Genomic DNA, 22,485 nt, shown 5'->3' with positions numbered 1-22,485 from the left:
GACTCTTGGTTTTGGCCTAGGTCATGATCTCAGGGCTGTGGGATCGAGTCCCATGTCAGGCTCTGCGCTCAACCCAGAGTCGACCCGGGATTCCCTTTCCCTTGCTCCTCCCACTCATGCTCACGCTCTCTCTCTCTCTTTCTCAAATAAATAAATCTTTTTAAAAAACTGAGGAGTTGGGCGCCTGGGTGGCTCAGTGGGTTAAGCCGCTGCCTTCGGCTCAGGTCATGATCTCAGGGTCCTGGGATCGAGTCCCACATCGGGCTCTCTGCTCAGCAAGAAGCCTGCTTCCCTCTCTCTCTCTCTCTCTGCCTGCCTCTCCGTCTACTTGTGATCTCTCTCTGTCAAATAAATAAATAAAGTCTTTAAAAAAAAAAAAAAAGCTTTAAAAAACTGAGGAGTTTAAAAAATACATTTCTTTTTTAATTTACTTGAACATAATAATGAGCCAACTATATGGTAGCACACATAGCATTTTTATGAAAAATAGCCATTTTCCAAAAGAAAAAAATGAGTGAGAAGAGTGTCACTGTTTTACATTTTTGCACCTCTGTTTGGGCTTAACAGAAGGCAGCCGGGTTCTCATATGTGATACTCCTGCATTCAGGTGTCACAGTATCACACATCAGGTAGCTTTTGGAAAGCACCACTGTATGCTCAGGAAAAGAGAGTAAAAATGGCAAATGATATCTTAGTAGTAGCATGAAAATAGTCTTGCCCATACACATCCCCTGAAAGGGCTTCCGGGAGGCCAATATGTACAATTTGCCAATTTCTGTGCCTGAACATACCTGAACTAAGTAAGAGCCCATCAGCGGCTCTCCTGGTAGACATTCTCCAGCACCCCCAGGGCTCAAGAAGCACACTTTGGGAACCACAGTCCTATCAGGCTGCTGGGAGGGCCCGGGCCTTGTCAGTCTTTGTGCAAGTGGTGCCCAGAACACATGTGACCCTCACGGTCTCCTCACTCCTGCTGCATGGCCCACAGAGGCCTGGGGATGCCATGCCCCATCCTCCCTCTTCCCACCTTTGTGTCTAGCTCAGCTGGAGGCGGCACACGGGAGTCATCTACTGACCCAGTAAACGCTCTCTTCTGTGGTCTTGCCCAGTATTTGTTTTGATGAAATTGAGTTTTTATTTCATTAGGTGTTTGGTTTTTTTTTTAAGAATTTATTTATTTATTTGACAGAGAGAGATCACAAGTAGGCAGAGAGGTAGGCAGAGAGAGTGAGAGGGGAGGAAGCAGGCTCCCTGCTTAGCAGAGAGCCCGATGTGGAACTCGATCCCAGGACCCCAAGATCATGACCTGAGCGGAAGGCAGAGGCTTAACCCACTGAGCCACCCAGGCGCCCTAGGTGTTTTGTTTTTTTTTAAATAAGCACTTAAGTTCTGCTACATAATATATACTTTTGATGTTTCAGGACAGTGTTCTTATATATAAATGAACATGATCTCTCCCTGGGCAGGGTCTGTCTCCTCTCTCTGAAGCTTCCTTGAGCCCATGCCCAGCCCCCCAAAATGTAATCGATTCAATGTGCTCATGGACGTGGGAGAGTCCCAATAATACGACCATAAAGGCCGCTGTTTCCTTGTCTACAAACACATTTCTCTAATTAACTAAACATTTCCAGCTAGGACTCTGTCATTCCCAGACACCTATTTAGTAGAAATAAACAAGAGCTCCATTTTATTAAAATCTCTCCCCTTTGGGTCTAATAGCTTATGTAACAGGAAGAGTAAAAAGAGTTCCGTTCTTGCAAATAAGAAAAGAAAGTCACGGAAATTACTAGCAGAGCCTGCATATCTTCGTATCTACCAGAGCCTACTGCAGTGAATGGTGTGTTATTCCTGCCATTGATGGCGCCTGCAGTGTGGTCCTCCTGCTGCGAAGTTACTGACTTAAACCTGAAACAAGGGAAAATCACATACAATATGCTCCCCAAGGACGTTCATTGAGTTTCTTATAAATACCATTTTTTAGCTTCATAAATTGCGGCCATTTTTCGTTCAGAATTTTCTAGAAATTCCAAAGGAAAGCTGTGGATGTCAGGATTTAAGTTCTTTACTTACAAGGTGCTGCTGATTCACTTTTGGGGAACACTCAATGAACAGTCTAACATTCTGAGGCAACAGAGTTTAGGTTTTAGTTACCATAAAAAAGACACACATCTAGCAGATTTCAGCCTCCAGTTTAAAAAAGAAAGGTACATCCTTGTCTGTCTGTCCGCCCTACTTCCATAGGATCCCAAACATCTTGTTTAGATTAATGAAGGTTTGGAAAACTGCAGAATGTTTTTATAAATCATTTTATATTTTGTGGGGTTTTTTTTTAAGATTTTATTTATTTATTTGACAGACAGAGATCACAAGGAGGCAGAGAGGCAGGTAGAGAGAGAGAGAGAGGGAAGCAGGCTCCCTGCCGAGCAGAGAGCTTGATGCCCTGGCTCAATCCCAGGACTCTGAGATCATGACCTGAGCCAAAGGCAGAGGCTTTAACCCACTGAGCCACCCAGGCGCCCCTTGTGGGGTTTTTTTGGAAAGATTTATTTATTTGAGAGAGAGCAAGAGTGAGCGCAGGATTGGGGGTGGGGGGTGGGCAGGGGGAGAGAGAGAATCTCAGGCAGACTCCCTGCCCAGCATGGAGCCCGATCCTACAATCCTGAGATCATGACCTGAGCCGAAAACCAAGAGTTAGAAGCTCAACTGACTGAGCCACCCAGGCGCCCCAATTATTTTATACTTTGTAAGACATAAGCCCAGGAACTAGGCCTCCAGAGCTTTCAAGATCTGATTCTTGGGAGCTGCTGGTTACTACATGCGAAATTCGAGAGTGGAAATGTCTCAAGGCCAGAGACCTGGGCTCCATCCCTGCTCTGCCGCTCACCAGCTACGCAACCTTGAACATGACACCCCCCACACCTCCCTCATAGATTCAGCATGACAGGTCGTGGACTGGGTCCCAAGAGTGCAAAGATCTGTGATATTACCTCTGCCGTGGAGGGTGTCCAGGGCAAGGAGAGGCAATCAGACACAAGAAGGACGTGTTACACTGTCCTGGTGGCAAGGACCACACAAAAAACCTGCCCGAGCCCAGGTGAGGGGTAGCTAGTGCTTTCTGAGGTGTCTGTGTTGATCTCACAGAGAAGAAAACATCTCAGCTGCTCATGAAGAAGGTATCCCTTCTCCTTTCTAGATGAAAGAGATACAAGAATTTCGAAGAGGATATCCTAAAAATTCTGGAGTGGTTAATAATTAACTGTGGCTCAAGTGGAATGAAGGGAACACGCCAGTCATTTGCCTGTTTGTTCTCAGATCCATTCTCCGCTCTCTGGCCTGGGTCTGCATCATGGAGGTGGGGTGACATGGACCCCCACAAACTCTGTTTCCTGGGCTCCCTGGCTGCTGGCTAGGTTCAGCCAATAAGAAACACTATCGAGGGAGGGAGGATGGGAGAAAGGGAGAAGCCAGAGTATCTCTCCCATCCCTTGGTGTTGGGCAGCATCTCCACAGTGACTGGGTCTCCTCCGTGGCCCCTGGCTCTGTGGACTAGCTCCCGCCAGGCAGGCCGAGGGTGGTCCTCAGCCCCTAAGCTCTAGAGGGTATGGGCAGCCTCCAGCCAGGACTCATCTCTGAGTTGCCTCACCCTGAGTCTTCTGTTCGGCTTCCTAGCTTTGCCATCACCTGCGTAAGCAGATTCCTGTGTAACTGAATTCCTGTCGGAAACCACTAAAAAGGTCTCTGTGAGATATAAGTGTGGAGAGAGAGGGGAGGAGCATCATGTGAAGAGCCTGAATGAATGCCATAGCCACGAATTCTAAGTTTTACCTCATGGTTTCAATGATTTAGGGATGCTAAACATATAGGACAGGCCCCCGCACGGAGTTTAGGGAAGACGCTAACACAACAGACCGAAGGAGGATGACAACGGCCTGATCTAAGGCAGGGGCAAAGAGAAGCCATGTTTGTGAGGCATCTCTGAGGTAAAATCCAGGGATTTAGAAATGGGTTCAGTGGAAGGGCTTAAGGAGAGGACAGTGGAGGATGGATCCCAGGTTCGTTTGGAAGAATGGGTAGTTGATGGCACCAGTGGAAGAGGATGAAGGAGAGAAAGAAAGAAGTGAGGATGTAGTAGGAGACATATGGAAGTTGGGGTCCCTTGGGAACAGTCTTAAGGGAGTGTAGGTGAGTCAGATGAGCTGACATCTAACATCTCTTCCTGAAAAAATGACAGGATTTCTAGGAATGGCCACATTTCCTTTGCGGCACCAATAATTGTTTTAAAATTACCCAAGGCATCAAAAAAAATTTTTTTTTACTTTACAAAAATTTCAGTTGTCATTTTAGTGATGGCATTTGACATAAGAGGTTTATTAGATCTATGTCAGAAAAGTAAGATCTGGAGACAGAAAACATCCTGGAGAGAGAGCAATGGGAAAATTCCTTGAGCCAGTACTGAAGTCTGTCCTTCCCGCTCACACCTGTGGCTACAGCGCAGCCCTTCTTTACTCCCTACTTGGGATTTAACTGGTGCTGCTTCCCCCAAGGCAACCGCCATTCAGTCCTATGTGACCCTCCACCCCTTACTAGGTCCAAGATCCCTCCTGCTAATAACTTCTAGGGTCCAGGGGCTGTTGGTGAGTGTACAGAGGTGCCTGGGAAGGGTTTGAGAGGCTTATAGTCTTCCCCACAACTCCTTTGTAAGGGAGGGTCCTGAGAGCTGCAGAGTCAAAAGAGGCTGCTTTCTCTGACAGGTGGGACTGACAGGGCTAGGGGACAAGGAGGGGGCACAGAGTCTGGCCAGGGGCACCAGGATGGTCCTTGAGCCATAGGCAATGGAGGGACAACCCCACACTGGCCAATGAAAGCCACCAATCCAGGATGGGCAGCTAGAAGGCAAGCTCCCCCTTCCTCAGCCCTGTTCAGGCCTCACCAGAAGCATAAGGAACCAACTCCCTGACGCTCACATTCGGCAACAGGGCACAGGTGCAAATATGCTCTTCCCCAGACCCAGCCGAGAACCAACCAAGGGTCCCGGGCTGAAATTAAAGGAGGAGAGATGGGGTTAGTGATGACGAAAAGTTAAAATGTCAAATCCTTGATGCACTGTGCCCATCTGGGAGGACAGGCAGTTCCCGCTCTCAGGCACCTGGTCCTTGAATTCTGAGATTCTGCTCTTCCAAGAAGAACACAGTTACTACCAGGAAAGTGGAAAAAAAGAAGAAGAAGGAGAAGAAGGAGGAGGAGGAGGAGAAGGGGAGGGGAGTGAGAAGGAGGAGGAGGGGGCAGGGGAGGAGGAGAAGGGGAAGACGACACTTTATTTAGTATGTTATCCACATGGCATGAGGGAGAAGTGAGATGCATTTAAACGTGGTTACCAAAGTCTCGGTCTTCAACGGCATAGGAAGATCCTTCCTCGGAAGACGAAACCCCTCAAGGCAACTGCTAGGCCTCTGCGCCAACCCTCGACCTTCTCTTCCTATCCACCGTTTCCACAGCTTTCAGCACAACAATGATATAACTACTGTGTGAACTCTGGGAGAAACTGGTTTTATTTTCATTAACCCTTAGCCATGTAGGTCAGACAAAGAGGAAGGGCCTTGGAGAAATGCAGAAGTAATGCGGCCATTTTCCATCAGGCGGAATGTGGGACGGAGACCATACAGAGACCAGGTCATTCCATGACAGCCAGACAATACGTGACGACAGCCTACTTGACCCACAGCCTATCGAGTGGTTGGCTGGCTTTAGTGTTGCAGAGGCAGAGGTAAGGGTGTATTTTCTTTTCCTTACACTTTCCCAGGAGAGGGTTTTCTTGGATACAGGATGAATGATGTGGGTAAGAGTTTAATTCCTTTGAAGAGAAGTGTGATTTCTCTCCAAACTGTCAGGACACTCCTGTTTCCCCATTTTCCTGGGAGTGCAGCAAAGCACCGCTGGTGAAGAGAGGGGGTTCTAGGGCTGACGAGCATCCCTGCGCCCCTCCTGGGGTGCCCACCCCTATGCGCCCTTAACATCCATCTCCCCTACGGGGAAGCCTCGGAGCCCATCTCAAGTCCATTTGGCTCCAAGGGATACTGGAGCAGACCTTTTAGCTTGGCTCTCAGAACTTAAGACCAAGAGGGGAAAAAAAAAAAAAAAAAAGAGAAAGAGAGAAAACACTACTGATCTTCCCATACAAAAGCTTCCTCTTTGGGAAGTTTCGACTCTAGTCTCTCAGCTGCCAGCCTCTCAGGTCCGACCTCTTCCCAGTCCTCCCTGCTGTCCGGGCTCAGCTCCTTGGTGAGCTCCTCAGGGAGGGGCTGTCCTCCTTGGTCTCCAGACCCTCAGAGCCAGCCCCATGCCTGGCCCAGAGTGCTCAGTCAGTGTTCCTAAATAGGGGAATTCTAGGATTAATGTGAGACCTTCCTGAAAAGGGGCTGTTGGAAGGAGGGCCACGAAGACAACCGAGGGCAAATCTGAATGAGGCAGAGAGACGGCGAGGGGCAAAATGAAAAGATGCGAATGGAGAAAAAAAAAAAAAAAAGAAAAGATGTGAATGGAAGTAAGGGTTGGAACTGGAGAAGGGTCAGGCTTACACTCAGTGAGCCTGTCTAGGCTCAGAGTCAGCTGATTTACGTGCAGGGTCTCATTTTAATCCTGACAGCAACCAGATTGTTACCTCATTAGCGTCCCCAGGTTGCTAAATGAGGAAACTTGGAGATTTCCCATGGCCAGGAAGCAGTGGAGGCCCTTAGGGGATAAAGAGGTGCTGGGGTTCCTCTCTGTTTCTCCAAAGCCTGCCAAGAGGCAGTGTGGGATGCTGGCCACTGGCGTGGGCTCTGGAGTCGACCTGCCCAGGCACAAACCCCCCATTCCATCCCTGAACAGCTGTATGATCTCAGGCAAATTACTCAGTCTCTATGTGTCTCAGTTTCTTCATCTAGAAAATAGTGATAATGACAATAGTAGTTACCTCAGAGAATCTTTGAAGATCAAATAAGTTAATACTCACATCAAGGGTCAGCCGGCCCACCACTTGTTTTTGTTGATAAAGTTTTATTGGAACACAGCCATGTTAATTTGTTTACCTATCATCTAGGGTTGGTTTTGTTGTTGTTGTTGTTGTTTTTGCTACCACAGCTGAGTTGAGCAGCTGTGCCACAGACCATATGGCCCAAAGCCTAAAGTATTTACTTTCTGATTCTTTACAGAAAAAGTTTGCTGACTCCGGTATGCATGAAGAGCTTATAATGGTGGTACACAGGAATGAGGAGGAGGAGGAGGAAGATGACTAAGCATTTGCCTCAGAGCCCGTCCACCAAGGTCCCCCCACTCTGGTAACACCCTGACTGTCTGACCAGTGGGCCATTGTATCAGGCTCTGGGGACCAGGGAAGAACAGGAGAGAGGGTCCAAGTCTGCTCCGGTGGGGCTTACAATGGAGGAGACAAGGGAGTAACCACAAAGGAGGTAGTTAACAAACTGTGGTAAGTCCTCTGAAGGAGATCAACAGGATGTTGAGATAAAGAAACAGAAGCAGCCACTGCAGACAGGAAGGCCTTCTGGAGGAGGCGACACATGAACAGCCAGGAGAGGACGAGGAGGAGCGAGCGAGAGGACCCGCGGAACAGACCCCGCAAGCGGAGGGACAGCAAGGGTAATGACTGCTTCTGGGAAAGGCTTTGCCATGTTTGGGAAACACAGAGGAGGCCCGCGTGGCCTAATGTCAGGGACAAGAGGAAGAGCAGGAGACGGGGCCAAGGCCAGATCGCATGGGCCGGGCTGCCCGCAGGAAGAAATCCGGGTTCATTCTAAGAACAAAGCCACGGGAAACAGCAGGAGTATTTTAAGGAACTAATGGCAGTGTCTGCTCTGGAGCCTAAGAAGACCGGGGCGGGTGCCGCATGGAGAACGGCCTGGGAGGGCCGGGGACAGGGGGACTGCGGTGGGGAGGCTGATGGAGTGGAGATGCTGTCGCAGTGGGGCAGTGAGCACAGACCTGGACGCTGGTGGTGGAGGGGAAATGGAGCTGTCCAGTGACCGTATGCGAGGCTGGGGGGCTGGGGGGCTAGGAGGACCAGCGGCCTACTCCAGGACTGGGCCTCAACACCTGGGTGGAGGTGGTGCCTGCTGAGATGGGGAAGAATGACGGCAGAGGGAGGGAGGTCAGGCGTCATCTGGGAGCACAGGGAGAGAGCCACCCCTTTTCCTGAAGACACTCCTTCCCTTCGGAGTCAGATGACCTCAGGCCCCACCCCACCCCAGGGCGACTTGCTTAAATAGTCCCCCTTCTTTCCTCCGGTCTTTTCATGCTTGTGTGTGTTCCCTCGCTCACCGCTCTGCAGCGCATGCCCTCGCTTTCTCTACGTCCCTGTGTTCCTCCCCCAGCCCCTGTGATAGTGACCAGCGGCAGTTCTGATGGCAGAGCTGAGTCCCAAGAGCCCACCCACAGTCCCCTCCCGCACAGCCGGGACCCCGTGAAGGCTCTGAGTCACATCACACCCTGTGGGTGGGCCTGGCTCCTCTCAGACGCATTGTCACTCACATGCAGAAGCTGCACCTCCCCCGCACGGCACAGCCCCCCCCCATCGGGGACCCTTGACTCAGCTACGACGTGCTCTTCCTCCACCCGGAGCCGCCTTTCTCATGTCTCTATCTCCTCCTCCACATGTTCTCCTCCTCACTTCACCCAATGCGTTATTCTGAATTCATGGTTCCACGGGACTATCTCCCACTAAAGGTTTATTCATTCAATCACTTTTTGTCAATCATTCCTTTGCGAAGCACCTACTGTACGTAGACACTGACAGGGAAACAGGAAGGTGGCATGGAGAGCCCAGATTCCTCATACCCCCACCGGCACCCCACCCTGTGGGGGGGGGGGGCAGTGGGCTTCAGCCCAGCAGCACCTGCTCCCGCCACTCCCCCCTTCCCCCACCCTTCCATTGCCAGCTCCAGAGCAGGGCCTGCAGACCTGGGTCCCTCCTAGGCTTCCCCTGCAGCCTGGCCTGTTCTCCCAGGTCTCTGAACCCTGCCCTTGAACAAGCCAGGGGCCCTGAATCATCTGGACGATGGGTGGGCAGTGGGGGGGGGGGGGTGCCCAAGTGCTTGGGAAATGCATATTGTATTAGTTTGATGACCTAAACTGTAATCACACAATCAGACTCACCAATTAGTCTGTCCTAAATTGCACCCTGCTGCCCTTTATGTGGCATTTGGTACTTCCTCCTTGAAACCCCCTGATCCCTTGGCCCGACACTGTGCTGTGTGGCCTTCTCCCACCCCTGGCCACACTTCTGCAGGGCTCCCTGTGGGACTCCCCTGAGGTTGGGTCAGCCTCTGTCCCCCAACCTCGCCAAATTCCCACCTCTCCTCATGGGAAAGGCCGCCTCATCCCAACCGGACTTCTTTCCAAATGTGGGTGGGGATCCCTACTTCACCACGGGCTGGGGCGTCATCTGAGCCTTAGGATTTTCTCGGCCTCTCCCTTCCTGACCATCCTATCTCCTCTCATACATGGGGAGACAGAGATTCCAGGGGCCCGGCAAGCAGAGCCACGTGGCAGTTTGGAGACACAGTCAATAGACAATGGCTGAGACGCTGAGATCCGGCTTGGAATTCAGAAGCCTTTGCCCGGCCCCATCATTCATGGGCTACGGGTGCTCTGTGGAAAGGGGAGAGACCCAAGAGCTCCCTAGACAGGATACACAACAGACATGCCAAGGTGGATTCAGAAGTCTTGGCTTGACCTTTTGGCGACTTTTAGCTACCAAAGGCCAACATCACTCTAGCCATGCCTCATCTCCACACGAGCTCACGCACAGGTTCCTCTGGGCCAGATCACATCTCCAAAGCGGACCACAGACGTGTGAAACACTGCCGGCTGCCTCAGAGCCCCAAGAGGCTGGGGCTGGGGTAGGAGTCGATGTTCTGCAAGGGGCAGACAGAGCTACCCCCTTCCAACCAGTGGGAGACCAGCTCCCGCCCAGGCCCAGGGAGAAAGCGGATGGGACCAGAGGTGGCCCTCTTATGCCAGCTCTGTACTGTGGCCATATAACCTAGAAGCTTCTTGAGGTCTGCTACTCCAGGTGTAGCCCAGATGCCCAGCCCACACAAGGGCAGGCGTCCTTGAGTCCTGCTCATGGAATGTTCTAGCCCCTCACACAACCCTGGACATTGGGTTCTTGGGATCAAGACAGAAGAGGGAGAGACGGAAGCAAGCCTGGTGGGGGGGGGCGGGGGAGGGGCAAGAGAAAGAGAAAGAATTTGAAAGAATGGCTTCCCCCCAGTCAGTTGTACAAGGGCTTAAGAGATCAGCAAGCTAAGGTGTCACAGCTTTGGAAAGACCGTGACACTCATCAAACCAAATCTCAGGCAGAAACATCAGTAATTTGGATGCCTGTGGTTCAGTCAGTTAAGCGTCTGCCTTCAGCTCAGGTCATGATCCCAGGGTCCTGGGATGGAGCCCCGCATCTGGCTCCCTGCTTGGCCGGGAGCCTGCTTCTCCCCCTCCCTCTGTGCCCCCGCACTCCTGCTTGCAATCTCTCTTTCTGTGTGTCAAATAAAGAAATAAAATCTTTTTTAAAAATAAAAAGAAAAGAACATCAGTAAATTAAAAAGTGTACCAAGGAATTATTTTGATGGGAACCAGGTCTGTTTGGGTTTCCTATGATCTATACCCCTCTGGAAACTTTTTTGGATAATCTTGGAGGTTCCACGGTTTGATTTTTCAAGATAATAACACTAACACTACCACTCACACACACTAGTACTTAGCAGTTTGTAGGTTCACACACAACATCACACCCAGTCCTTGCACTAACCCTGTGGCAACATTACCAGCGTCACGGTGCTGATGAAGTCCGTACCTGGGGCCCAAGCCGTCAAGCCACTTGCCACACACTGCACAGCTAGCACGTGGCAGAGCAGGATGTCAGTCTAGACTCCCTGACTCCGAGTCCAGTGCTCTCGGCTCTGTGTCATGGCCAGAGGGAAATTCACCCCATTCCACCTGACACGGAGAGAGATCTGGGTGAGAGGCAGCACAGCCTAGAGACCAGCTCTGGAATCAGACCGTGGGGTTCAATTCCTTCTGCCACCCACTTACCTGGGTCCTCTCTTCCTCAACTGGCAAATGGGACAATCATAGTAATCTGACTCTAAGGCTTGGAGTTGGGATTAAATGTGTTGAATCACGTAAATTACTAGCACACAGTGCCCTACGCATAAAGGAGCTACTTAATATCCACGCGTGTCCATCCTTCACGCCCGGTCAGCATTTATACAGCGCCTGCTGTGTGCAGAGGCCCCTGCCCTGCCTCACTCTACAGTGGGGGAGGACCCCAAGTGACCAGACAGTTCCGGTCCCCCAGACACGTCAGTCCCGGTGGGGAACATGCCTCAATACCAAGTCCAACAAGCGTTTGCATGAAGAGTGGAACATGCTAGAGATGCCAGCCTGGACACCTTCCCCCAGAGAAACAGACCTGTTTGGGGAGCCTATTTGTTGCAATACTTTAGCCTAGCCTATAATGTACTTCAGAATTGGGATCTCTTAGTAGCAGCTAGAAGTCAGCTTACGAAACAAGTTTCTGGGTACAGTCTACAGCAGGTCGTCATGTGAGACACACGGAACTGGACCGCTAGGCCAGCCTCTAGACCATTCCCCTCCTCCCCACTGGCCGCTCCTCATTTCCCCACGGCTCAGAGGACCCAGGCTGGTGCTCTTCTCTCCACATTCCTTCTCCAGCTGAGCTCATCTTGGCTCCCGCGTTGGATGTCATCTGAGGCTGACAGCGCCCCGATTTCTATCTGCAATCTGGACCTCTCTTCATCCCAACCGCCTGGCCCACACCTCCCTGTTCACTCACCAGACCCCTCAGTAGTAACACAGCCAAGCCCCTGACCTGCTCCTCCCCGGCCTTCCTCCACCCCAGGGAAAGGGCACCACCCATCACCCTACTGCTTAGACACAAACTTTGGGATCACCCTTGGCTCTTCCTACTCTGCCCCCCACAACAGAGCTCTTCTTCCTCTCGGCTCTTCTCCCAAACATCTCAAACTGCTGCTCCCTACTTTTGGCACAACTCCTCTGCTCCAAGCCGGCCTCATCTCCCCACCAGAAGCAGCACAGGTCTCTTAGCTGGCCTCCTGCCTCTGCCCTTCCCTGTGGAGCCCAGTCACACGCCAGCAGCCAAACCATCTGTTGAAAAACAGAAGTCAGATGTGCCACCCCTCTGCTCTCAGGGGTAAAGCCAGTGTTCTTCGAGGCCTGCACGATCTGGCCTGTCCTCATTTTCCAGCGCTGTCCTCCTGTCCACACTTTCTAGCCACGCTGGTCGTGCTTCTTCTTGACTGCTGCAAGAGCCCTGACTTGCTGTCTATCCGCCTGATGCCAGAATGGCTTGTTCCCACACTTCAGCTGTCTGCTCAAATGTTGCCTCACAAGGGAGGCCTTCGCAGAGCACCCCACCTGGAAACACCACCTCCCTGACTACACACCCCTCCCCTCAGGGATTTTTCTCCAAAGCGTTCACCACCATCAGGCGTGGTATGGGTTCACTTCTTTACCGCCAAGCCTCCCCGGCCGGAACACACACCCCACGGGGACAGAGGGGATTATTTGGTTTGCTGAGGCCCCGACACTTGGAACCGTGCAGTGACAGGTACACCACAGACACTGACGGAAAGATTGAATGGCTTGTCTTACGGAAAGCTTCATGGCCCACCCACCCTGCTTTCCCATGCCTAAACCATCTCATCTCAACTCTTAAGTCCTGACGTCCCACCAGCTCCAGTTAGACATGGCAACGCTGGCCGGTGCTGGCTGACTTGGGGAGGAGGAGTCAGGGTCAGGAGGGGCAGGTTCCGCCAGATGGGGCTGGAAAAGCCGAGTTTGAGCCTCACTCCTCACCCCTAGTAATAGGAGCTAGCCCTTGGGGAGGTGGCACAGGGGCAAGCGGGGGGAAGATGCCGGAAAGGATTTTTAAAGGTAGACAGGCCAACCTTTCCATCAATAAACACGTATGGGGCCCTCACCCAAGAGCTTCATGAGGTGCTAGAGAGCGGACATCATATCTGCCAGGGTCTTTTTCTGGAGGCGTCACCATGCTGACAGGTAACAGAGTTTGAGGCCAGTTCTTCCTTTTCAGCTCATTCTCCTGTTCTCAGTATCTATTTCAAACCTTTCTCTACTTCACAAACCTTGACCACGCCCCCCACCGCCCACCCCTCCCCCCCCAACCCAGAAACTTCACTTCCTACTGCACAGAAAAAAACAGAAGTCTTCCGACCAGAACGACCTCCACTTCCTGCCACCAGACCTGCACGTCTCCCTGCATGGGGAAGGGAGGGGAGGTGCCCTGCTCTGCCCTCCCCCTCCCAGGGTGTATTAGAGGCGACCTCTGAATTAGGCCAACCTCTCCACCTGTCCTGAACTCCTGCCTTCTCGGGGGGACAAGACTTGACATCCACTGTCTCCCACTCCGCCTTCTCCATCGCCAACCTCTCCCTGTCAGCCGGCTCCTTCCATCAGCTCTCACACAGGTCTCTCCAGAGATCAAAGCAACACTAAAAACCTTCAATCTCAGTTTCTCGAAAGTTTGAGCTCTCTCCTTCCTCTCACGGCCAAACTTCTTCATTCACTCTCACCCTCACCCAGTGGAGGGACGTCTCCACTGGCCTCACTTCAATCCAATCCTCAGCCCACCCCAGCCCGGCTCACATCCTCACCAAGCCACCCAAAGCAGTGACAGCTGGGTCACTAAGGCTGTCCCAGTCTTCATCTTACCTGGCTTCTCAGCAACATCTGACATTGTTATGCCCCAAACCCTCTTCCCAACACACACTCTCCCTTTAGCTTCCCTGAAACCACACCGTCCAGCATCAGAGATAACGTATGAACTAACAGCTCCCAACCGTCTCTCTCTCACCACCCTGGACCTCCTCTGCCGTCTAGACTCATGTCCAGGCTGCCTACCCTGTGCCTCCTTCCACCCATCTTGCAGGCGCTCCGAAACCAACGCATTCCCTCCCCTGACTTGCTCTCTCTCCAGAGCTCCCTTGTTGTGAAGACCCCCTCTCCATCTTCCTGCTGTCGCCAGACAACTGGCATCATCCGGTCAACGCCTTCCCCCTCCCCGCCCCGCCCCCCATCCTGTCAATCACGGACGCCCCGAGTGTACCTGACAGGTACATGGGTACATGCCACCTCCTTCTCTCCACCCCACCCCGCGCGACCAACACCCTGATTCAAGCCGGCGCCCCCACTGACTGGGCCCACCACACAGCCTCCTACAACTGGTGTGCCTCACCCACTAGCTCCTCCAGAGCATTTTTCACAACGAGCCTAACTGAGTTTCTGAGAACACCAAGTGCGTCACTTGCACAATCTTTTTACCGCCTCCCAATCCTCTGCATGTCCCCAAGCCCTGACACATGTGGCAGCGGTCCTGCCCACACCCCCAGTGTCACCTGAGAGCCCCTTTCTGCCCCACCCCTCATTCTCCACCCTCCCTGGCCTCCTCCTTGCCATTCTTCACACAAGCGGCAAACCTGCCCCCCCCCCACAGCCTTCACCCCACAGGCTGCCCTCCCTCTGCTCAAGCTTCGGTCTCTGCTGGAAACAGTCTGTCCTCCCCTGGCCTCCCTCTCACACAGCGAACTCCCCCTGAGGCCCAGCTTAAGCATCTCAGACTCAGGGACGCCTTCACTTGCCTCCTCAGCCAGGTTAGGTCCCCTCCTCTTCCTTCAATACTAATCCGCACCAGCAAAAGGAAGGCAGGGCTGGGGTTGGGTGTTTCTCAAGGCACTGGCCCACAGCAAGCACTCAGATATCTGGGTGAATGGAGAGCTGCCACTTTGGGTGCCTACAATGTGCGAGAAGCTTACGTGGGTTGTTCCCACTTTGCACAGCAACCCAGTGAGGTGTGGGCAATAGTCTTATTATTCACTATTTATTCACTTATTATTTATTATTTATTCACTTATTATTCTACCAATTAGGATTATAGAAACGGGTGCAAGGTAACACGGGTGGTAAGTGCTGGCTTAATCTCGGGCTGGTCTCCTCTCAAAGCCACAACACCATGCTTCGCTCTGTGCTCCCACAGGCCCACTCAGAGGCTGACACACGGTAGGAGCTCAACCAAGAGGGACAAGAGGAGTACCCATTATGTCATCTCTTCGGTCCTCACAGTCACCTTTGAGGCCTACAAAGAAGAATTACAATTTCCCTCTTCCGAATGAGGAGAAAAAATGGAGTCTAGGGATTCAAAGGGTCACCAGTGGTAGGTGGCCATGCTGGGCCAGTTCTTAGTCTCTTGGCTTGTATCTAGAGTGGTTTTCTCCACTGCTAGGCATGGATGCATGGAATCATGCAGGGAAGCCGTGCAGAAAAGAGGTAACATAGCAGGCTTGAGACTGCCATCCGTAGAAAGTTCTGCTTCTAAGGATGGCCCCTGGTTAATATCTTGGAAGGCAGATTTGTGGCAGGTTCTCCTAACTGATTCGGGTGGTGCACTGTGCCCAAACTGTTTTTGCAAACAATGTGGTTGTTGCTGACCACCTGTTTTTCTTCTGGAAGTCTGGAATTTTGGTATAAGTTAGGCAGGGGATGCCTACATGACCAGACCTCAGTAAAAACCCTGGGCACTGGGCGTCTGATGAGCCTCTCTTGTAGACAACATCTGACGCATGGTCACAAGTCAACGGGATCCTGTATGATGTCGCTGGTGGGAGGGACTCTTGGAGCTTGCGCCCGGCTTCCTCCGGACTTCTCCCCATGCGCCTTTTTCCTTTGCCAATTTTGCTTTACATCCTTCCACTGTAACGAATCATAGCTGTATGACCATATGCTGACTCCTGTGAGTCCTCAGAGAATATCGCAGAACCTGGGTGTGGTCTCGGGGAAGCATTCCCGACAAGAGATGTATTTGAGTTTTCTTTGAAAAGGGTGAAGGGTATGAATTAGTAGATTAAAACAGGAGGTACTCTAGGCAGAAGAAAGGATGTGAAGAGAGGAACAGATACATCAGATCGAAAAGACTCTATAGCCCTTTAACAAAGCCAAGCAGAACTGCCATTGAGAGGACCAAGCATTTTGGCTGCGCGGCAGAAGACACGGGCCCTAGAGAAGTCATGCTTGTTGGAAGGATCCGGCATAGGGAAGTGAACGCTTGAAGTCACATATCTGGAATTACTGTCAAGGAAGGATCGAAAGAATTTAGAGTCTGGCTGTCCACAGCTAATATCCACGGGGTCAGACATTCTCAATAAGATCTCCAGAAGTGCCACTGAGCTGTTGGAACAACATCCCAAATCATCGGCTTTTCAAGTAAAACCTCAATATGAGGAAGTCAGTCTGCTCCAGAATAATCTATTTCCCATCCACCAAGGGCAACTGTTCCCTCCTTCCCTTATTCCCATTGGAAATGCCTTTGCCCACAGTCCAATACCCGCTCCCGTCCTTCCTGCCCACTTCTCCTCACGCCTGCGGAGGGCTTCCCGGCATAACCCCACCCAGTTGTTGAATCACTTCTTTGATTCTGCGACTCTCCGTAACACTGAAGCCTTCCCTCTTTGTTAACTTATTTGCCTGGAACCCAGGGAAGCATGGTGAGTTCTCCTAGGGTGCATCACAGGTGTCTGTCCCCTAGCGTGCATCACAGGTGTCTGTCTGGCCTCTTCCTCAGAATCTGCATGTCAGGAAGGCAGAAGCGGCACTTTCATGAGTGTTTGGCTTTACCTTGGCATCAAGGGTTCCTCTAAAGGAAGGCTCAGCACACAGATTGACTGTTCCAACCCGCTCCCAGTTGGGGGGTCGGGACGGGCTCAAACTGACAGCTAGCAGCCCGTCAACTTCACTCCACACTCCGCTCTGATTGAATAGCTAGACCCCACTGAAGGAACAGCTCTACTCCTTGATTGGTAATCAAGCCAGTGGCTCTATTTCTGCTTTCCAAATCCATTCTACGTCGTCTGCTGGGTCCCTGATTCACCTCCCTATCCAGCACTATTTTCCCTCCGAGGTGGCAGCTGCTCTGCCCACAGATTAGTCTAAAGACTGGAATCCTGCCCCTGAAACCTACTCCCTGGGGCCGGGTCTCCATTATCTCCTGCTACCTGCCCTCCTCTCTGCTCTCTGCCTGTCAAGGGCTTGTCCCAGCTTCTCCCCACTGTGCCCTGCCTCACCTGCCCCCGGAGACTGAGGTCTGCCGGGTGTAGAGCTTGCAAAGTGACAGCACCGGGCTAGTTTAAATGATGGTCTGCCCTGGCACTTGGCAGTTCTTTTGTTTGTCTGTTTTTAATTTTTTTTTTAAGATTTTATTTATTTATTTCACAGACAGAGATCACAAGTAGGCAGAGAGACAGGCAGAGAGAGAGAGAGGGAAGCAGACTATCTGCCGAGCAGAGAGCCTGATGCAGGGCTCGATCCCAGGACCCTGGGATCATGACCCGAGCCGAAGGCAGAGGCTTTAACCCACTGAGCCACCCAGGCGCCCCATGTCTGTTTTTAATTTAAATTGGAATGCCTTTAGGCTAGACACACATTGTGCACCTCCCCAGAGACCCCACAACTCCCTACTGCTATCCCACACATGGAAGAAGAAAACCAGCTTTACTGAATACCCAACCAGACACCAGGCTCTGTGTACATACTGGCTCATTTAATCCTTTCACCGACCTCAAGTGAGTGACACTATAGTCTCTCTGTGGAAACACAGAGGCTCCTGAAAGTTGGCCAACTTGCCCAGATCACACAACTACAACCAGCAAGCCATAAATGTAGATTTGAACTCAGAGCTCCCAGCTTTTGAAAGTCCACACTATTTCCACTACGCAGCAGGTGGAAGAGGGGCTCCCGAAACATCATGGTGAAGATTTTGTGTGTCTCAAATCAAACCACCAGGAAAACAGCTGGGGGAGAGACAGAAAGCTTTCCTTAAGGGTGTTGGTTTAAGCCCTGGGAGGCCAGGAGGGCTCTAGGGAGAGGAGCGCAGGGGATAGAGGTTGGCCGGAGGGCACAGCCGGGGCCTCATACCAGCATCTGGAGGGCCGAAGGAAGATGAGAAGCTCAGGGTGAAGGACGGAGGCATCCGTGGAGACGGGGGGCCCCTCCGAGGAGATGGGCAACAGCTGCAGAGCAGGCTGGCAACTGAGGATTACCAGCCCCAGAACCCCTCAGGCAATCTGAGCGGCAGGGCAGGTGCACTGCGCTGAGGGAGGAATACAGCCTAAGTGCAAAGGCTGTCTGCCCTTTCCAGAAGCTTCTCCATGAACGGGAAAGAATAGGGGGTGCAGAAACATGGGGTTTTCCTGTTTAACAGAGGCTAAGCTAGTGGGGCAGAGGAAGGAGTGAGTGGTCAGGGAACAAGGGAGGAACCTGGCAGAGGGAGGAGAGGGCTGGGAGGAGAGGGCTGAATCAGCGGTGTAGGTGGAGAAGGTGTTCTCCCGTGGGTCAGGAGAGTACCTTTTCCTTGAGAGAAAACAGGCCATGGGGGAAATCCCAGGGATGTTCTGAACTGGTGAGCAGAGAAGCTGTGGAGCACGGGTCCAGCCATGAGGTGTGGGGAACTGCTGAAAGTGAGACGGGTCCCCCTTCCCTGCTCACACCCCCTGGGAGGGGTGTGAGCAGGGAGGGCCCCCCACAGACCCTGAAGGTACACACCGATAGCCCCCCTCTTGCTACTGCCCTATCCTGGCACGCACCCCCACCTGCCTCCTGATAACAACGGGCAGACTCATCGCTGTCCCTGCAAATGGATTTTTGAATTGCTCTGTCGGGACTAATGAGTATTTTCACTTTTATTTCCTCTCTGGTCCTCGAGTCCACTTCCTCACAAGACAGGGCCTGCCGGGGGTCCAGGGCTGTCTGACCCTCCAAATAAAGCTTTCCTTGGGGCAAAGCAACAAACTCCGTGGGGCCTAACCCTGGCCTCAGCCAGGGCAGGAAGCCTCCCACCCTGGGGATCACTTCTGCCCCTGGGACATGTTCTCTCCCCCAACACACACACACACATGCAGATACCCACACAGCTTGGCTGCGATGATGACTCCTGCCCCGGGAGCCCTCAGTAAAAGCCACCATCTGGGCAGAAAAAGCTCTTAAGAGACAGCCTCTGTCACTGCTTCCCCTTCCCTTGGTCTATTAGATCTTAAAGACTGTGGTACAGGGACGAAGGCATCAGGTCACCCTTCATGAATGCCTTTCAGGTTCCCTCCCGCTCCTCCTATCCAGAATCCTGACCTCCCCTAGCTGAAATAACCGAAGAGCACAGGACTTAGAGTCCAAGGACTTGGGCTGGGTCCTGGCTGGTGCCTACATTCTGTGAGATCGTTCCGGTCTCTTCTGAGCCCCAGCTTGCAGCCAACTAAGTGGAAGGAACAGCCCCAGCCTCTCCCTTCTCTCAGGGAAGCAGGGAGAGGTTAACCAGGTAAGAGAGGCTATTTTCAAATGGCCCAGGGCTCTTCAGATTTCTGGGATCTAAGCGAGTGCCACGGGCAGCTCATCGTCTCTAGGGCCCCACCCAGCACCTGCTCCCCAGCCATCAGCCCCTACCAGCTCCGAGCCCAAGGGAGACACATCTCAGATGCACTGGACGCAGACATCTGTTTAGGTCTCTTGTACGCCAGACTCCAGAATACAAACAAGAAGAGACACAGGTCTTGCCCCCAGTTCACTCAGGTGGGCAGAGCGGGCCTCTGTTCACACGCTGGCCAGGGCAAAGTCTCCAGAACCTGCTCCACGTCGGTGGGAACAGACCAGACGTGCATCAACAAAGTCTGGCCGAGGAGGAGGCAGGCAGGTTTCGCTCTCTGAGAAACTGGGGTGGGGGCCTGGAGCCAGACACCAGGCCCAGCACGGGAGCCTCAAGGGCTACACCATGCTTGATCCTCACCATCTGGGAGATGTAGACAATAATCCTGCTTTGGCCTGACTCACTAGGATACCATGGAGGACAAATGAGAAGAGCGATGAGAAAATGCTTTAAAAAAAGCAGAGTTTCATAAACAGAGACTTACTTTTCTTCAGGGTCCTCCGCAGTGAAGCTGAGATAATCACAGAAGGTCTGCTTGTCTAAACACCGACGAGCCTTTCCCACAGCTAGCCTGACTAGACTGACTCAGAGGCACCCAGCTCCCTCGCTCTGCACATCACCCCCCCACCCCCACTGAAACAGCCCACTTACTGCACTTGGTACTTTCAGTGGATGGGGCCTCCTCTCCTTTCCCTCTTCTTCCCACTGCCCTGCCACCCATGGCCAATGGGGACTCAGGGGATGGCTTGCTGACAGATGGACACACTGTCCATCCTACTCCCCTTGCCTCAGCCCTCAGCCCAGAGGACTTGAGAAAATCACCTCCTCCATCACCACCCCTCCAGCAGGACATCCAGAGGCTGGCTCAGATAGGAGACTTTCTTCTGCTTCTGTCTAGGACCAGGGGAGGGAGGTTCCAGGATGAGGGCCAACCCATTCTGCAGAGTTTAAAACAAAACAACAAGAAAACCAAGAAAGAGTCTACAGGGGCTGGCTACTTTCTGCTTGCATGTCACATCTATCTTTCCCCGGGCAATGTCTGTCCTGTGCAAACTGGAGAACTGGGGGAGGAGAGTTCAGGTGTGGTTTTCACCCAAACCAGCCACAGCGCTAACACCCTCCCATCCGCCAAGTGAGAAGGGCACAGCGGCCGCAGCACTCCGGATCTGGGAGGTCCGACCTGGCCTTTCCCGGCCTAAAACTCCCTCACAGGCACGGACCAGCTTGTTCTACTCTTCACTGTGTTTGCATCTTGTCTTCCAGAGCCCTTTTCAAATGCAAACGCCCCTGGAGGAAGAAACCGTATTCCACGAGCCCCAGCCACACAGCACCTGTGCCCAATAAATATTTACTGAATTAAATTGGTTACTAGATCCCTGTCCTCACAGAAGACGGGTCAGAGCCCCGGGCTGAAAAGGGTGCGGCTGCAGGGACCGCCTGGGCGGGGAGCCACGCCTCCCTCCACCTACATCAGCGCTCGCCGGGAGCCGCCCTGCAGCCACAGCGAGATAACTTGAGTTAGGAGAAAGTAAATCTGAAATAGCCAAATATGGAAACTCTGCAGGAGGGGGCAGAACCCGCCGAGAAAGTAGGCAGCGGCAGAGCGGAGCAGCAGGGTGAACCACAAGACTGTGGCCCCAGGATTCACTGAACAGTCTCACAACTGCCAAAACCCTGCAGGGCAGGACCAAGGGGGAGGCAATCTGGTCTGGAAAACGCAGATTCCACCAATTCTCTGGGTGTCCCTGGGCAACGCACTTCACCTCCCCGAACCTTGGTTTCCTCCAAGACCCCTCGGAGCTCAGCTGAGGGTCTGCGTGTGCAGTGTCGGGTTCGTCTCGTGCTGTGCTGTGTTTCTAACTGAGCACGCCCAACCGAACAGTTTGCGGAGGTTTCCATTCATTCCCATATTCCGGTTCCATTCCGGGGGGCTCGGGTCGGAGAGGCCCTGCAGAGGTGGAGGGGGTGCCCAAGGGCACGCAGGGAGCGCCCGGGATTTGCAGAGCGTGAGCACCGGGCTCACCTGAAACCCGCCCTGTGTCCCCCTACCTGAACCCGGTCCCTCCAATCCACAGCCGCGCTCTGGAGCAGCTCCCCAGCTCGGGGCCCCCAGTTGCGTCCACACCACAGCCTTCCCCTGCTAAGAAAACCCGCTCCGAGCCGCCGAGCCCAGCTGTCTCCCACACCCGCCTCCGCACCCGCTCGCCCGCGGCGGCGGCCACTTGCCCCGCAGGCTGCTCCGGCCCGTCCGCCTCGCGCCCACCGCCCGCGCCCTCCCCGCGCGAGTCTGACGCCGGTCGCGGGACTCGCTGAACGCGAGCGGGGCGGGAGGGGCGGGTGTCCGGGCCCGGGACCCCCAGCAGCCCGGCGTCGGGCGCGGGGAGAAGGCTGCGGGGCTCGTGCCGCTGCGGCGCTTTCGGTTTCAAAGCAAACCGGACGAGCCGACAGGCGCTCCTCGGCCCCCTCACTCCAGCCCTACAGCCGCGGGGCTGGTCGCCGCTGCCACCGCCGGGACGGCGACCTGCCGGGACTCACGTGTGGCTCCGCGCGGGGAGTCCGCGGGCGCCGGTCAGCAGGCGCGCGGCTGTCCTGGGCAGCTGCTGGCGGCGAGGCGGGGGCGCGGCTCTCAGCCCCAGAGCCCTGCGCGCCGAGCCCGGCCGGGGGAAGGAGGAGGGCGGGCCCGGGACCCGGGACGGGAGGGGCCTGGGGCGGGGCCCGCGGGCGGTCAGGGCGAGGGGCGCAGGCCGGGGGGAAGGGCGGAGGCACAGGAAGGTGCTGGGTAGAAGCCGAGCAGTGAGAAATCCAACCGACCCGCGCTAGAATCTCAAGTACTTAGAAATAAAAAGCATTTCAGATTTTCCTCTAGTGCCTTCGAACCGTGCACATCTTACCCTTCAACCTGGGACGACCAAGCTCAGCCAACCCTTCTTCATGCCCAATAGTACAAATTCTCAGGTCTGGTTCCAATT

At 53.4% G+C, this 22,485-nt stretch overlaps 1 protein-coding gene across 4 annotated transcripts in view; it reads right to left on the bottom strand.

Moving 5' to 3' along the window:
* The window catches only part of TRAF5 (TNF receptor associated factor 5), a 51,383-nt gene extending 29,216 nt beyond the window's left edge, over window positions 1-22,167 (bottom strand). Inside the window, exon 1 of one of the 4 annotated variants that reach the window (XM_047704291.1) lies at window positions 22,052-22,167. Coding sequence is in view for 2 of the 4 variants with exons in the window: in XM_047704294.1 (XP_047560250.1) it covers window positions 13,017-13,087 (71 nt within the window). In the remaining 2 variants the exon portion in view is untranslated. Of the gene's footprint in view, window positions 1-13,016; window positions 13,186-20,000; window positions 21,242-22,051 lie in introns of those variants that run through there. The other 3 variants (XM_047704290.1, XM_047704294.1, XM_047704289.1) reach the window with 3 other exon arrangements.
* Window positions 22,168-22,485: the final 318 nt, after the last annotated feature.

Source organism: Lutra lutra, chromosome 15 (genome assembly GCF_902655055.1).
Source record: "Lutra lutra chromosome 15, mLutLut1.2, whole genome shotgun sequence".
NCBI lineage: Eukaryota > Metazoa > Chordata > Mammalia > Carnivora > Mustelidae > Lutra > Lutra lutra.
The sequence above is the reverse complement of the archived record's forward strand: the minus strand, read 5'-3'. Positions and strand labels throughout refer to the sequence as shown.